General features: G+C 33.5%; 2 protein-coding genes across 3 annotated transcripts in view; both read left to right on the forward strand.

Annotated features, from left to right (window-relative positions):
- LOC124438153 overlaps window positions 1–17,849 on the forward strand; it is a 281,486-nt gene that overhangs the window by 134,511 nt on the left and 129,126 nt on the right. The window lies entirely within an intron of this gene.
- On the forward strand, window positions 998–16,970 carry LOC124438166 (serine/threonine-protein kinase/endoribonuclease IRE2-like). Of its 2 annotated transcripts, XR_006945986.1 has the most exons (7): window positions 998–1,268; window positions 1,651–2,275; window positions 4,032–4,085; window positions 5,170–5,193; window positions 6,077–6,789; window positions 15,977–16,056; window positions 16,614–16,970. XR_006945986.1 is itself a non-coding variant. In XM_046988178.1 (6 exons), the coding sequence occupies exons 1-6, from the start codon at window positions 1,170–1,172 to the stop codon at window positions 7,790–7,792; spliced, it is 2,136 nt and encodes a 711-aa protein (XP_046844134.1). In that variant the 5' UTR covers window positions 998–1,169; the 3' UTR covers window positions 7,793–8,375. The 2 variants fall into 2 exon arrangements, 1 of the variants encoding a protein (XP_046844134.1); XM_046988178.1 differs by lacking the exons at window positions 15,977–16,056; window positions 16,614–16,970 and adding an exon at window positions 7,172–8,375.

Raw genomic sequence — 17,849 nt, forward strand, 5'->3', positions numbered from 1 at the left:
TCATAACATTTTAACATTCATATACTAAATTTCATATTGTATGTTAATGTGAAAAAGATGTGTGTTTTATCCATTGCAGAATCTATTATAGCAGATCTAGCGTTTGCCAAAATGAATTATAGATGCTCAATTTTAAATTCAAAATATATTCAAACCAAAACTATTGAATTTAAATTTCAAAAAAATTAAACTTTATAAATGGACTTCCCTCTATGTATTTGGAGATGGAAATATATCCAAGCAAGAGCTGCAGCAATTTATTTTGACGTACCCTAGATCCGCCACTGGCTTTATTGAGTTAGAGGTTGGTATGGTCATGCAATGAACTAATCGTGAAACGTCGATTATTGCTCGTGAATTGTATGATGATCAACTCATTTCTACCGGAGTAAATGTTATTTCCATATCAAAGTAAAAATATCCGTGTTTTCTCATCCAGAGAAAAACACAGCAATGTTATATGTTATGTGATATTTCCAAAACAGATAAAACTGTGAATTATTGAATTTGTCAGTCCTTTTTTAATCTTTCCTGATTTGTACTTCTTCTTTAAGTTCAAGAAGTTTTGCGTCAACCATGGAAATGTTTTGATAAATCAATAATGCATCAGAAAAAGTTTAAAAGGATGGAAGAATATGGACGCGAACATCCAGAAGAAGTTAGACTGCTCGGTGAATTGCGTGTAATTTTCAAGGAGGAGTTTTTGCTTGGCAAGGGAAGTGATGGAGCCCGTGTTTACCTTGCCCTGGGAAATAATGGTTATGGAAAAGCAGTAAAGCGAATACACAAAGATAGCGACAAAGACTGTGGAAATCGAGAAAAAGAAATGTTGAATGAGTTTAATGCAAAGCGATCAAATTATGTTGTGAATATTTGGTACTTAGAAGAGAACCCTGACGAAGAGTATTTGTACATGATATTAGATTTGTGTGAAGAATCGTTAGAGAATTATGTGGAATCCTATTCTTTGCAAGATCTTCAAAAAGTCGTTCCTAAAATTCTTATTCATATCTTAAAAAGGTCTAGCTCACCTTCACAGCAATGAGCGTCCTATTCTTCATCGGGATTTAAGACCATCAAACGTTCTTCGAGATGTACAAGGAAACTTTTTAATTACTGACTTCGGTATTAGTTATATTTTATGCGATGGAGCTGTGACACATCAAAGCATGCAGAGAGGAGCTAGATATTGGATAGCTCCAGAGTCATATGACGCATCAGATGATACAATTAATAAAGTTCTTTACAAAAAAGAGTCTGACATTATGGTAAGTTCTTGAAGTAGAACTAGAGGTCCAACTACAGCTCAATGTTTTATTTGCATTTAATTAGATATTGGTATTTGGTAGTGATAATGATTTTACCTCAATTTTTTTCTTTACCTTGATTGTATCGTTATATAATGTCAACCTATTAATTTAAATAAAAAATAAATTAATTTTTGTTAATCGTGTTACAGTTAAAATTGTATGTTCCTTATTTAAATTGCTTTTAATACATAAATATGGATACAATTCTATTTGGAGAACATTTTTTAGATTTTTTAAGCTGCACATTTATTGTTGAGTTCTGCAAATCGCAAATAGATTTAATCTTTAAGGTTTTAGTATCCACCACTGACTGCTTATGACAATTTTTTATTGAAAATAGATTGCCGGAATGGTGGCTTATTATGTTGCAACAGAGGGAAAACATCCTTTTGGACAAAAACGGCAAACACTGGACAACATTTTGAATGGAAACCCTGTTGGCTTGGACGAAATCAAGGATGCCTCGTTCAAAGACCTTTTATCGTGGATGCTACAGTTAAAACCTGAAGACAGGCCATCTGCCAATGAGGCGTTAAAACACCCTTATCTACAATCAGACGAAGAGAAATTTAACATGCTGTGTGATATGGGGAACCAACTGGAGGTGAAACATTCACATGGTCGAAATTCTCCTACTTTAGACGTTCATACGCAGTTGCATGGTTCCACAGAATGGATGAAGCGTATTGATGATGAAGTCGTCAAAGATTTGATCAACTTTGAAGTAAACGACAGTATAAGAACTCTAAAGTACGAGTCTACATGGGCAGGATGCTTAAAATTTCTACGAAACGTTGACCAACATTGGCAAAATGACCCTCTTCCGCATCTATCACAATATATGAAGCAAGGCAATTATAAAGAGTATTTCCTGCAAGTTTTCCCAGAGCTTCCTCTTCTGGTGCACAAAATCATAAGGTCGACTGACTGGAAATCCACTCCAGATCTGGAAGAACACTTTGCTAGTAAGTTAACAATTAAAATATTTCTTTTTCGTCAATGATGTAGTTAATCGATCTCTAAAATCTCTATGTGTAAAAAATACAACCTAGTCAGTCAGTTATTCCGGTTATACCGTCGAAGTGTAAATTTTTTGCGTTTGATTTGTCGCGATATGTTTGTTTATCAGTGCATCAAAGATTGTCATGAGCAAGCTAACTATTTTAAAAATTTTATCTCCGGCATCCTCTTTGACGTTATGAAATGGTTAAAACGCAAATATATTTTTAACATATACTAATATTGATATGGAGATAAACAAGGAGTGAGTGTTTGCAGTGACGGCGAAGCAACATTATGAAGTGCTGGGCTAAGTCTTCACTTCTACTATGGCGTCTAAAAAAACACCTCTAAACAATGAATACTCGCTGAGTTATTTCACTGAAGAGTGAAATAACTCAGCGAGTATTCCTTTTATCTTGCTATGATGTATCAACCGTGTAATGTATTGCATTAATTTCCAGCTTCTTACGAAAAGATATCTTTGCCATCTCCCATGAGTGACAACGACTATGACGACATTGACAAAACTCCTTCTACCTCACTACTTGGGAAAAAAATATCTTGTTAGAAAACATTTTTACATTCCCTTTAAAAGTCAAACACAAACAATTAAGAGTTGTTTATATCATGCGTATCATTCATACGTTTGTAAAGAGTCAGATAAGAGCGTTTTAGAATCGGCATCATACTGTAATGTTATATAATTAGATGAGAATAACAGTGTAGTCACCAGTGGTGTTTCGCCTTCCACATCAAAACCAGGTAAGCAAAAGAATTTTGTTAGCAAACATTTGCCCAAACATTTCCATGTTTTTCAACGCTAAATACAAACAATAATTTATAACCTAATAAATTAATTTTAAAAGGTATCGTTATATGTAACAAACTAAAAGATTTTAATTCAAAAATAATTCAAATGTTGTGTATCAAAATCATGTGAAAATTTTAAACTTTGTAAACATAGAAATTTGATCAGTAGGTATAGAAAGTGAAAACTGGCTATAATGCTAAAAGTAAATTGTGAAAACCATCATGATCAACGTGTCAGCTACATGTATACGTTACACGTACACAAATGAACTTAAATAGAATATTGTTGAAAACATCCTTTTAAAACATTTTATTTGATTATTGATAGCCAATAAAAAGCCAATAATTTTGTTTACGAATACAAAGTTTCATTTAGCGTTTATGTGGTAGCTAGATGCCCTGATGTTGGATCTAAGTTATCCGTTTCCTTTAACTTTTTGTGACAAATAACTATTTCAAGAGATATTTATGATGTGTTATGAAAAAGTAAATTATTAGTTTTACGGAAAAACTTGCAATAAAACCCACGTTGTCGTTTTTCCACCCAAAAGATTAGAAACCACAAAGTAAGGTAGTTCAACTCACTGGTTCAACTCCCTTTTTGCAAACACACGGTATTAGCATAACCATGCTTGTAATATTTGCAAGACCGAATAACAAATAATAAATGGTTACGTAAATGCAAATTCTAAATAAATTATGGCTCGCTGAAAGGTTTAAGGGGGAGTGTTCTACGTCATGGGACCAACTTTATTGTGTGTTTATTGGATCAAATATCCCAAAGTTTTAGTCAGACCGACATTTTTAGTCTTTTTTCCGTTTGTGAACCGACTTTTCATTCATATTTTACAAAAATCTAGGTAGTGTAACATGTGATATACACTTTTATTTTTTTTATCGTGTGTTTAGATGCAGATGATAATTTGGTTGAACATTTTTGGATGAACACAAGCTTTTCAGAAGGTAACCTTAAAAACATTAGGTTCTTTAATTCTCCGAACTCTTTTCACCTTGACAGATGCTTTCATCTTTCAAGTTTCAATCTCAACGTTTCCGCATTTAAAGGGAACTGTACTGCATATTTACAGAATATTTGCATAAGTTCGTTAAAAGTATGCAAAGCCGATGTGGGCAGCAAAAAATTAAAATGCATGCCAAAAAATGTGCTTTATGAAAATGCTCTTTCTGACTTAGATATTGGTTTGAGTCGTTTAAAAAATAAGCGTTGTTTTCAAAATGTCAGCGTTTTGACAGATTGCTATTTTTAACTACTTCCGTTATAATGGTGCAAAAAAATAAATTTTAAAAGGTTTACTCATTCATAAACTGTCACCATTTTACGACGGTGAGATACTCAACTGTGAATCGAATGCAAAACATAAATATAAACTTTGTGCTGAGATTAATGATGGTTATCTTAATGCAGAAAAGAGTGTGGAAGAAGGATACCTTTGTGAATGTTTGTTTATATATCCGTGTTTATAAACCTGCGACATTCTTAATAAATCAAAGCGTTCTCAACTTTCACTGTGTTGCAACTAAAATAATTTTTTGCTATTGCGCTTGCACACGACGATAATAAAATTGCTGTTTTCCAAATTGATTGTACAAACTATATGCTTGTCTACAATAACCTTAAAAATATAATGATAGCTATGTATAAAAATACTTTCATTTGTTTCCACATATTACATCATTACTCATGTGAAGACCAATATCTTGACCAATGGATATTTTCCTTGTAATCAATACAGAAACAAACATGTTGTTATTGAAGAGAAAAATCAATCAAAAATACTTTTTATAATGGAAAATTGTAATTTGTGGTTCTGTAATTTTTATATTTTCTTATATTTATAGTCGGTGTGGTATTATGTTGTGACCAAATCTTAAAAGAAGCCCATACATTAACATTGTTCATAGTTCATGATAAAGAGCCCATGGAATTGTTTTGTTGTGTTATAAATGAAACAAAAAAATGCTCTAGTTTCTTGTCACTATAACCATATGTTTGAATATTATTTTATTATTTATTTTTATAATGCAGAAATGGGAAAACAACGTTTGGAAGGTTGGTATAACGAATTATTTTCAGTTTCGTAAAACATTATGATTAATTTTTTTACTACTCTCAATTGTTCGAGTTGGAAAATGCTGTTTAAATTTTTTCCAATTCTCAGAATTTTTTAATGACTATTAATTAAGAATGAAAAATTCTTTTCTTTGCATGCACAAAAATGTCCGTGTCTGAACGTAAAGTGCAGCATGTCGTAAGCAACCATTTTAACTATTTCTTATTGTTCCCAATTAAAATAAAGAGAGTTATTGAAGGGATCATTGCTTTGTAAACATTTGTAGAGATCATTGAGTAAATTCAATTTACTTTAAGAGAATTGTCGGTCATAACTTTTTAACATTCATATACTAAATTTCATATTGTATGTTAATGTGAAAAAGATGTGTGTTTTATCCATTGCAGAATCTATTATAGCAGATCTAGCGTTTGTCAAAATGAATTATAGATGCTAAATTTAAAATTCAAAATATATTCAAACCAAAACTATTGAATTTCAATTGCAAAAAAATTAAACTTTATCAATAGACTTGCCTCTATGTATTTGGAAATGGAAATATATTCTAGCATGAGCTGCAGAAATTTATTTTGACAAACCCTAGATCCGCCACTGGCTTTATTGAGTTAAAGGTTGGTATAGTCATGCAATGAACTAATCGTGGAACGTCGATTATTACGCGTGAATTGTATGATGACCAACTCATTTCTACCGGAGTAAATGTTATTTCCATATCAAAGTAAAAATATCCGTGTTTTCTCATCCAGAGAAAAACACAGCAATGTTATATGTTATGTCATATTTCCAAAACAGATAAAACTGTGAATTATTGAATTTATCAGTCCTTTTTTAATCGTTCCTTATTTGTACTTCTCCTTTAAGTTCAAGAATTGTTGCGTCAACCATGGAAATGTTTTGATAAATCAACAATGCATCGGGAAGAGTTTAAAAAGATGGAGGAATATGGACGCAAACATCCAGAAAAAGTTACGCTGCTCAGTGAATTGCGTGTAATTTTCAAGGAGGAGTTTTTGCTTGGCAAAGGAAGTGATGGAACCCGTGTTTACCTTGCCCTGGGAAATGATGGTTATGGAAAAGCAGTAAAGCGAATACACAAAGATAGCGGCAAAGAATTTGCAAATCGAGAAAAAGAAATTTTGAATGTGTTGAATGCAGAGCGTTCAAATTATGTTGTGAATTATTGCCATTTAGAAGAGAACCTTGACGAAGAATATTTGTACATGATATTAGATTTGTGTGAAGAATCGTTAGAGAGTTATGTGAAATCTTCTTCTTTGCAAGATCTTCAAAAAGTCGTTCCTAAAGTTCTTATTCAGATCTTAAATGGTATAGTTCACCTTCACAGCGGCCAGCGTCCTATTCTTCATCGGGATTTAAGACCCTCGAACGTTCTTCGAGATGTACAAGGAAATTTTTTAATCGCTGACTTTGGCTTAAGTCATATGTTATCGGATGAAACTTCGACACATCAAAGCATACAAAGAGGAGCTAAAAATTGGATAGCTCCAGAGTCATATGACGCATCAGATGATATAATCAATAAAGTTCGTTACAAAAAAGAGTCTGACATTATGGTAAGTTCTTGAAGTAGAACTAGAGGTCCAACTACAGCTCAATGTTTTATTTGCATTTAATTAAATATTGCTATTTTGCAGTGATAATCATTTTACCTCAATTTTTTTCTGTACCTCGACTGTATCGTCATATAGTGTCAACCTATAAATTTAAATAAAAATAAATTAATTTTTGTTAATCGTGTTACAGTTACAATTGTATGCTCCTTATTTAGATTGCTTTTAATACATATATATGGCTACAATTATATTTGGAGAACATTTTTTAGGTTTTTTTAAGCTGCACATTTATTGTTGAGTTCTGTAAATCGCAAATAAATTTAATCCTTAAGGTTTTAGTATCCACCACTGACTGTTTATGACAATTTTTTATTGAAAATAGAATGCCGGAATGGTGGCTTATTATGTTGCAACAAAGGGGAAACATCCTTTTGGAACTGAACGGTTTTTATTGAACAACATTTTCAAAGGAAACCCTGTTGGCTTAGCTGAAATCAAGGATGCCACGTTCAAAGACCTTTTATCGTGGATGCTACAGTTAAAACCTGAAGACAGGCCATCTGCCAAAGAGGCGTTAAAACACCCTTATCTGCTATCAGACGAAGAGAAATTTAACATGCTGTGTGATATGGGGAACCAACTGGAGGTGAAACATTCACAAGGTCGAAATTCTCCCACTTCAGACGTTCATAAGCAGTTGCATGGTTCCACAGAATGGATGAAGCGTATCGATGATGAAGTCGTCAAAGATTTGATCAACTTTGAAGTAAACGACAGTTTAAGAACTCTAAAGTACGAGTCTACATGGGCAGGATGCTTAAGATTTATACGAAACGTTGACCAACATTGGCAAAATAAGCCTCATCCGCTTCTATCAAAATATATAAAGCAGGGCAATTATAAAAAGTATTTCCTGCAACTTTTTCCTGAACTTCCTCTTCTGGTGCACAAAGTCATTAGGTCTACTCACAAGAAAACTAAACCTGATCACCAGAATAATTAAGAACATCGTGCATTTGTTCAGGATTTGTTTACACTATCTACTCATAAGTTTTATTCTCTCGCTTTTAAATTTAATGACTTTTCATTTAAACATTTTCTCACTTGATACTGAAGTCATATAATTAATTATGTATTATATACAGTAAAAAATTGTAATCTCCGCAAATGGATATGATTACTTAAAATATTTATAATGGGACTGAAAATATTACTAATTCTAATGTATAGTCATGTAGTGGCAACGTATCCCTCGCAATACATGGCATTCATCTTGTTAAATGAATTAAATTTGTATGTTCGTCATTGGTATTTTGTTAAATATATGCATAGCTGCGACTCAAAATTATTTAGATTTTTGAGCGTTGGAGATTTACTTCATGGCAGAATACAGCGAGGGGTTAACAATTGGATAACTCCAGTCATATGATCTATGCAGCATCCAATCATCAATGTATCTTGCTACAAGAAACAGTCTGATGTTATGATAAGTGTTTGTTGTGGACATTTAAATGTAGTTGAATTCTGCAAATAACAAATAAAATCAATTTTTGACGTTTCAGTATCCACCGCCACTAACCTTGTAACTGTTATGATGTTTTTTTTATTGATTTTAGAATGCAGGAATAGTAGCTTTTTACGTTGAAACAAATGGAAAACGTCGTTTTGGACCTAAACGGTTTTTATTTTTTGTAAATGTTTTCAGTATGAAATTGATATTGGCAAATAGTCGAAGTCAATTATTTAAGTAACACTTTATGCAATGAAATTTGTCAAATTTATTCAGTGAAATACAGATGATGTTTCACTTCAGTCCAAAGATTTGAGAATTTTTTGACAAATCTTCCTTTTCCCTTTTGCTTTTGATTATTGGATATATCCAAGCTGTTTGTACACCTGCCACATTTCAACATCATGTCAAAATGCTTTTTTGATAATTCTCCGCTTTCTTTGTAAACGGAAAACACCCATAGATTTGCCATATTCCATTCTACAATAGGAAGATTTTTCGTTCGCAAGCCTGTTATGGTCATTCTCAGTCTTACTCGTGTTACAGTTCATTACCGTTCGCATCAAATTATCTCGAGAGCTATTTAAGATATCGGCAAAATATACACATAGACCGCAGTCCTGTGTTTTTCTACTGTAGAAGCCCAGCCGGGCATTTCTACAAAGTTCACCGACATTTCTTGCTACTCGGAGTGGACTTGGATGAAATCAAAGATGCCACACTAAAACCAGAAGACAAGCCATCTGCAGACGAAGAATGTTATGTATAAAGTTGGAAAAGAGTGATCGATTAAAACAAATGTCTGTGTTAGATAAAATGTAAAATGAATGAAAGCTTGAGCGCTTTCCGACACCCGTGTCATAATTATCAGATATTCAACATGTTGAATAATTTCGGTCAGGAATGAATGCTTCCTCCAAATGTGCGCGCATGAAATGCTATCGCCTCAGCAAATGTAACCTTTTTGCATGCTCTGTCTACGGTAAAATTTGCTTTTCAAAGCAAAATGGCTGCTGCTTATGGTATGTTTGATTCGTCGTCAGGTGTAGAAGATAAAGAAATGTTGCTTTTTCCACTTTTATTGCGGCTACGGCGAAGGCGTTTGAAAGCAGCTAAATCAACTACATGGACAAGGCGTGGGATTTCTGGACGGCCTACACAGGGAGCTACAAATATTGTCCATGAGCTGGATGCTGAAGAGGCTGAGCAGTTTCGGAAGTATCGTAGATTGGATAAAACCGCTTTCGATAAATGAATTTGGTCTTCCAACATTATATCAGCTATCACGCTTTGTGCCGCCATCTTCGTCTAAGGTATAAATGAATTACTTTGCGCATGCGTAAAGTTACATTTGCTGAGGCGATAGTTTTTGATGCGCGCTCACTTGGAGGAAACATTCATTCGTGACCAACATTATTCAACATGATGAATATCTGACAAATATGACACGCCTGCCGGAAAGCGCTCAAAAATACCGCCGAACACTGGAGGAACTTGCTTACACCAAGTGAAGCTTAGCTCAGCCACAGTATAGAGAATATACAGAAGAGCCACTCTATTGAAATTTTTTGTGTTACGCATATCTTACTTCACATGTAATTACCATAGTGGCAGCCAGTCAATTGCAATTTCTGACCAATAGGAATGATGAGATGGTCAACGGCAGCCAGTAAACTAATTTAATATACAGCAGCTAGTTGCGCAGCCATGGATCATTTTCAACCCTGTGCTGAATTGAGATCCGTTATGTGAGTTGAAACTTCAGCTATGTCTTAATACAAATCATTCGCTATATCAAACGCGCTTTTATAAGCCAAATTTTCTACCCTGTGCTGAGTTCAAGCCCGATGCTGAAATTTCAACCCTGCTTTAGCTAATTGGGTTAAAATTGCGGCTCCAATTAGGGGCTGATTACAAAAGCCCGGGTAACCGTGATTCAGCCAAGCATTAAATGATTTTGGAAAATGGAAACGATTCAATACTCATCATCAGATAAATCTTCTCGAGCAATTTCACAACATTTTGATTCAATAACTATACCTGTAACATTTGAAATTAAAACAACCAATTTGGCCTAATTTTAGAATTACAACAGGAACGAATTGCGGCATTTAACAAACAGTTCTAATTTATAACCTTGAAGTTTTGGCCCCTATCAATCCCTCGAAAGAGCAGATCGTGGTGTTGGGCAAAAGTCATTTAAAGAAACGATGTTACATGCATGTGACATACGTAATGATAAATGAGCAGAGCAAGTAAGCACCAGAGTACTAGGGGCAGTTAGTGACCTTTATGATGCCGATGCCAAATACCACTGGGACTGCCGACCAAATTTCATGGCACCACTACAAATATCCAAAGCAAATGCAAAGGAAAGTCAGAATAAAGAAGACGAAGATGAGGCTTTCCAAACTGTTATTAATAAGATAACACCCGATTACTCCCAAGTTTGGAACTCTGTTGAAATTTACAATATGTACATTTCTACAAGTGGAACCCAATTTTCTCGACGTAAACTTTTGGAGAATCTTAACAATGTCCTTCGTAATGATTCGTTAATCCTGTCATCTCCTGGAGTTGCAAGCATGATAGTTTTCGGGAGATAGCTTCACAGTTTCTTAGTCGTCGAGGAAATTGGCAGCGCTGATATAAATGCCATTGCTGAGCGTATCGTTTCAGAGTGTAAGACTCTTAAACCTGAAAATGAAACTTACTACAAGACGTCTGTGGATAAAAACATTGCTGCCGAAAGTACAAGCCCTACGTTGTTGCATCTGTTATCCTATATCTCCATTAAGTTGATTAATACTTAACCTGCAATACTTATTGGCAATATAGTAACTAGCAGATTTTCTAAACGGCCAACTTCCCTTCAAATTTCACGCGATCTTCTTGCGAGAGAGAAATCCCTCATATCGAAGTTGTATGATTTTGGAGTCACTTGCTCATATGATGAAATTTTGAGGTTAAAAACCTCTGCTGCGGTGGCAGCATTAGACAATTGTAAAGTGATGAGGATTTAAAATGCTTCCCCATATTTTGTCCAGGTGATGGCTGATAATTTTGATGCCAACATTTCATCCCAGAATTGCCAGCTCCTGCAATTCTGCCGACACAGACGAAATCCCCTGATCAAAGCATTAGTGCACAGAATATCTACCGTCTCAATAAACAAGAAATGAAAGATAGCATATCACGCGACATTCAAATTCAAAATTATCATGGCCCCATTATTTCAAATTCGACAATGCCCGAATATTCTGGATCTAACACAAACATGGCGCGTGAACAAGGTCAAACATTGAATCCTGCAACTATAGTTGTGTTTCGATCCCTGATTAACAATATTCCCTCAAACCCAAAAACGATGATGACTGCTATGGTCGAAGCAAAAAAACTTGTTATGCAAACTGGCCAGGATTACACAGCGTTTTTCTTGTGATCAGCAAATATATCGAGTAATGGTAAACATACTTTTGGCGTATCCGCATATGTTCGAGAAATTCATCCGAGACATTGAGGAATGCATATGTTTATGGGCTTTGTTGGATGCTCTGGATCACTGATGTTTGATACGGGTTTTAAAGAGATCCTTCAAGCGGCTTTTGCAGGTGTTAACCGTAAGCGTTCTGGTAAACGATTTCCTCAGAATGTCCGGGCTCTGCGAATGCTTGCAAAGGAAATTTACAAAATGTTATGAAAGATATCCAGTGCTCTGAGCACTTGACATTGCATTGGAAGATAAGGCTGAGAAAAGAACGACAACGAAAATTTTCGTAGAAAATTTCATTAAACCAGTGTTCATCATGATGATGTTTGTTCGGGCAGAGAAAGAGGGTGACTGGCCTTTACATCTTGGAGCAGTGGAGGCAATGATGCCCTACTTTTTGCGGCTGGGCATTTCAACCACGCAAAATATGGTTTATATTATTTGTGCTCAATGGAGCGTCTTCCGGCAGAACTTAGAGATATATTTATGAAAGGGAAGCATGTAATACGCCATAAGCCTGGTTTATGGAATGGAATTTGGTCGGATATATTTATCGAAACAACGTTTATGCGTTATGGTAATGGTCAGGTGGCTGCATTGTTAAAACTTTGAACCTTTCAGCAATATCTCGTTGGGAATTTAGTCTTCATATTGCAGTGATTTGATTAAATGCGCATCTGAAATGAAAGATGAAGAATCATCATCAAACGATGTAGCTACCCATAACGAAGAAATGCCAGCACGTATATTTTCAGATGCAAAAGATCAAGAGAAATTGAGAGTAAGCTGCAATTATGTATTGATCCACTAAATCCAGAAAGCCATTGTGAGAGTTTATTTAATATCATAACTGGCGAAATTGCTCCAGAATTCGTCAAGATAGATAAAGCTGTGCGTCTTGGAAAGAATCAAAAATATTCCATAAATGTTCCATTACGATTCGTGTGTGTTTATCATATATGAGTCACAAGATATCATTATACTTTAAAAATCTAGATATGACTGTTCTATGTCAAAAACAATGACCTTATTTTTAAAATACGGTGAAAGATCAGGAAATAAATGTAAAAAGAAGTCATAAAAACAGATATGACTGAAAGAGTACATTTAAGCAGTATTAAAATAAATGTTTTTGTTATCGGGTTAAATTACAGTAATTTAGAAAATGTTCATATGGCCCTTAACAAAATCACCACAAAACCCGACAATCAATCGTTCGCAGCATTTTTTTTTCAGTCATTGGAAATGTTCAAAAACAGCCAAATAATAAAATTTTAGATTCCAAACCTCTTAGTTTTATAAAATCTTTGTAACTCATTTTGTATCTACATTTCTACAACATAGCATGCCAGTATCAGTATGTATTATTTTCATAATTTATTTAAACATGTGCTAAAAAGTAGAGGTGAGACAGTTTGGATGGCTGAAATCTAGAAATAGAATGTGTCAGCCAATATATGAGCTCGTAAATTCGATTTTCACCAAGGGTGCCAAGTTGACACTCTTAAAATTATGAATTTTATATTTTGTAAAGATACAAGAAATGCAAAACCTGCTTGGAGTCCTTTACAGCAACGTTCTGCCTTAAAGTGGCATTTGACAACCAGACTATAATTAGAATTTAAATTTACTTAATTTAACACGCACAATAAAACATGCGAGTAAACAGCTATTTTCATGTGAAGAACTCTGGTCAGAGACAATCATTAATCACCCACATGCCACAATGGCTACTCCATTTTCACATTCTCTGCATGAACAAAAACTGGTAGTAACTGTATCGTACGGAACAAATACCACTAGCAAGTTGCTGTAGACCCAATTTCACTTTATATTTTCTTTTCAACCCGCCTACAATAATTCACTAATTTTCTTATTTACACTTCTTCATTGACACTTATTTGAGTAAATTCTCTTAGTAACTTATATATTTTTTTATGTACATACACTACTCGTGTTACGATTGGTAAGACTTGTATATTATTTATTGGCACAGGATCACGCACGTAGCATTGGCATATTCATATACATTAATTTTATAATCCGTACAAACAAATTTTATCTTTACGATAGAAAACATGCTCAATTGCATGCGCATATTAAATTTAAATAAAACATTACAAAATTCAATATTCACAAATTTTATTTTCTCTCCATTCACCCCCTCCCTAAGGGAAAGTATAGTTTTTTCCAGCTGTTATCTTTGGAAATGCTTTCATTGTTAAAAGATTATTTACATACGCGATGCAAAACAAGTCATACGTATTATTTTGATAGTTGATTCTCATCAGACGAAGCAAAAACTTCCAGTAGTGGAACAAGCACTGAAATTATTGTAAGTTTTATTTGTATCGTATTCTCTTTATCATTTAACACTGGTACGCCTTGCCATAAAAATTTGCGAATTCTTTCAGTATATGTAATGACAATGTTCAAATTTCATTGCGTCAGACGTCTGACTTAAAGGCCACAAGTTTGAATTTATATGTAGTTTTAGTCTCTATTTATTTCTCCTTGTCGAAAATTATATTTCTAAAGGTAAAGATTTTTACAAATAGCGAAAAAATTAGAAAATAATTAGTCAGACAGCAAGTACTAAAACAATTCCACACCATTGGGCTGGGGTGTTCGATTGTTACTCACAAATATATCGTTATTCTTATAAAATAGCGTTACAACAAGACTTTTTTAAAGTTCTTATTATTTGGGCAACTTTGTTAGCGTGTGTATTAAATATTTATTTTGTTCATGAGTGATAAGTCAAAAGACTTGAACTACGTAGGCGGGAATGGACACGCAAGCAAATTTTTCAATAAAAAATAAAATTCTTAGGAAGATTGCTGTTGACGTTGTTTAAACTATTTTCATCAGCTTATCATTTAGATCTTGACAAATTTCCATGTACTTCATGATGATTTGGTTGGAAACTGGTAATCGCTTGAAAACTCTGTAAAACTGAAATTACATTGATTACTATGCAGCATTTCAATATATACGATATTCAAGTTTATCGTTTGCATTTTTTCGTCTGTTTAACGTTTCAGAGGGAAAAAACTGTGAATGTTAAGTACATCATAACTGAAATAAATATTACAGAAAGATTGCCGAGAAAAATTTCGCATAACTTATCTTTGAAAAGTGAAAATATTCAAAGTTACCGGTTCATTAAATGCACCATGCTAAGCAAACACAAAACGGAAAATTGAAGAATGATGAGAATATTAAAATGACGTGTTCTCTCACACTCGAATTTGTTTGCAATATGAATACGATGTGAATAATACATATTTCGTAATCAATTATCTCAAATGATATTAAATATAGATAAGTAGATTGCAATGCAGTTTCAAAAGCTTAGCCTGTCTTTAATTTGCTGAAATTTAATCGTTATTGCTAATACCTGTATCTAACATCTTAAATTTCTTTTTTTAGAAATTATTATTTTCTTATCCAAGGAGAAACAAGTTGCTTTTCTTTCTGTCATAATGATGACATTAAAAATCATAATGATGATTAAATGTCCAATCGCTTTGATAAAAAATTTTTTTGGAAACTTATCTTATTTCTTATAAAATGAGAGCAAAAACAGGCTTTTAATAAAATGAAAGCAAAAACAAGAAAATAAAATTGTCAAAGACAAAAAGATTAAGATACACTAAATTTGATTATTTTTATGATGCTTCGTTTTTGGTCAATAAGTATTTTGTATTGTTTCAATATAAGATGTCTTCATTTTGACATGTTTAAAACATGTTCAAAAGTATACCTTTTGTATTTCTTAGCTTCCACGTTTGATCATGCTCCGCGCTGACTACATCGTACAGTAAAAAAATCTTGTATATACATTCCACACACATCTTTATAGAAGTTCATTTCACTGACTTCCACACACCCAGTTCAACCAATAATTTAATAGAACTATCGCAAGTTTTTTTTTTGAATTTATGTATGGCACTTTTCATTAATGAGCTTATTTCTTCCTGAATTAAAGACTGAACATTTCTATAAAGCTATTTGCATCATTAAAGACGGAAGTAATGTTTAATATTTCAATTTGTATATTTTAATGAGTCATGTATACATTAAACACGTGGTCAACGACTGTTTCATGATGTAGCTTTTATTAGATCGCATACAATTATCGTACCGTCTTTGATTAGTAAAATTTTTTGGTGCGGATTTTTTAGTTCTAAGATTTTTGCCATTCAAATGGATCCAAGCCACAACTTCTCAGAAAGTCTGGTCGAAAACTCAAGCTTTTCAGAAGGTAACCTTAAAAACACTAGTTTCTTTAATTCTCCGAACTATTTTCACCTCGACAGATGCTTTCATCTTTGATTTTTCAATCTCAATGTTTTCGCATTTAAAGGAAAAGATACTGACATTAACTTTTCCATTCACAAGAATTGAAAAGCATTTAGCAGTGGAAAAATCAAAAAGCGAGCTGACGCAATTTCTAAAGTTAACGAGAGTAAATTAAGTGTGAAAACAAGGTGTTGATAACTTTTATGAGGAACATTCATTCTAAACGTCCCTCAACGTACTTTGAACTAAATATCTCTCATTCGTGGGTTTGGGAGCAGGGGAATACGCTGCTAATACAAATAAACTGAAACAAAGGCAAACATGTTGTTATATTATTATGTTATTATTTAGTAAATAAATATAAAATTCAGTTCACTTAACGGGCAAACCTGTGTAGGTATTTCAAATCTTGTCTAATAGCTACATTTTTTTGATGTGCGTATAATTAGAAAATTAAATTGCTTTTTGATACATAGATTTATTCCTTTCTAAATAGTCTACTTTACTTTTTAATTGAAGAATTGCTGTCTCAACCATGGAAATGTTATGATAAATCAATAATGCACCAGCAAAAGTTCAGAATGATGGAAGAATATGGGCAGAAAAGTCCAAGAAAAGTTAAACTTGTGAATGGTGTAAAGGTTATTTGTTCTGAGGAGTTTTTGCTTGGTATGGGAAGTGATGGAACTCGTGTTTACCTTGGACTCGGAAAAGATGGTTACGGAAAAGCAGTAAAACGATTGCTTCGAGATAACTTCGTGTTTGAATGAGTTGAATGCCAAGCGTTCAAATTATGTTGTGAATTATTGGTATCTTGAAGAAAAACCAAGCACAGATTATTTGTATTTGATATTATATTTGTGTGAAGAATCGTTAGAAAGTTTTGTGAAATTTTTTACTTTTCAAGATCTTCAAAAAGCATTTCCTACAATTCTTATGCAGATTTTAAAAGGTTTAGCTGATCTTCACAGCGGTGAGCGTCAAATTCTTCATCGGGATTTAAGACCATCAAACGTTCTTCGAGATGTACAAGGAAATTTTTTAATCGCTGACTTTGGTATAAGTCATATGTTATCTGATGAAACTTCGACACATCGGAGCATACAAAGAGGAGCTAAAAATTGGATAGCTCCAGAGTCATATAACGCATCAGATGATACAATCAAAAAAGTTCGTTACAAAATGACATTATGGTAAGTTGTTGAAGTAGAACTAGAGGTCCAACTACAGCTCAATGCTTTATTTGCATTTAATTAGATATTGGTATTTGGTAGGGATAATGATTTTAAGTAAAATTTTTCTTTACCTCCATTGTACAGTCATATAGTGGCGAAATACAAATTGCACTGTATAAAATATAAAAATATGTATATGTATGATAATGAATTTATTGTTGTAATTGCCTTATTGGTTTTACGATTGTATGTCTCTCATTTAAATTGTTCTAAAAAATTGATGGCTACGACTCTTAATTGGAGAACTTTTTGCTGATTTTTTTTGTATTTGAAATTTTGTATTTTTTGCAACTAACATATAAGTAAACTCCATTTTTTATTGAAAATAGAATGCCGGAATGGTGGCTTATTATGTTGAAACAAAGGGGAAACATCCTTTTGGACCTGAACGGCAAAGACTAGACAACTTATTAAACGGAAACCCAGTTGGCTTGGACGAAATCAAGGATGCCACGTTCAAAGACCTTTTATCGTGGATGCTACAGCTAAAACCTGAAGACAGGCCATTAGCCAACGAAGC

The sequence above is a fragment of the Xenia sp. Carnegie-2017 genome, unplaced genomic scaffold, assembly GCF_021976095.1.
Source record: "Xenia sp. Carnegie-2017 unplaced genomic scaffold, XeniaSp_v1 HiC_scaffold_19, whole genome shotgun sequence".
NCBI classification, from domain to species: domain Eukaryota; kingdom Metazoa; phylum Cnidaria; class Anthozoa; order Malacalcyonacea; family Xeniidae; genus Xenia; species Xenia sp. Carnegie-2017.

What these genes read in the sequence shown, in the direction of transcription:
- LOC124438166 (XM_046988178.1), top strand. Translation starts at nt 1,170, where the DNA reads ATGCAGAGAGGAGCTAGATATTGGATAGCTCCAGAGTCATATGACGCA. An exon ending in AAAAAGAGTCTGACATTATG is followed by an intron (nt 1,269 to 1,650) that starts GTAAGTTCTTGA and finishes TATTGAAAATAG; the next exon opens with ATTGCCGGAATGGTGGCTTA. An exon ending in TCTGGAAGAACACTTTGCTA is followed by an intron (nt 2,276 to 4,031) that starts GTAAGTTAACAA and finishes TCGTGTGTTTAG; the next exon opens with ATGCAGATGATAATTTGGTT.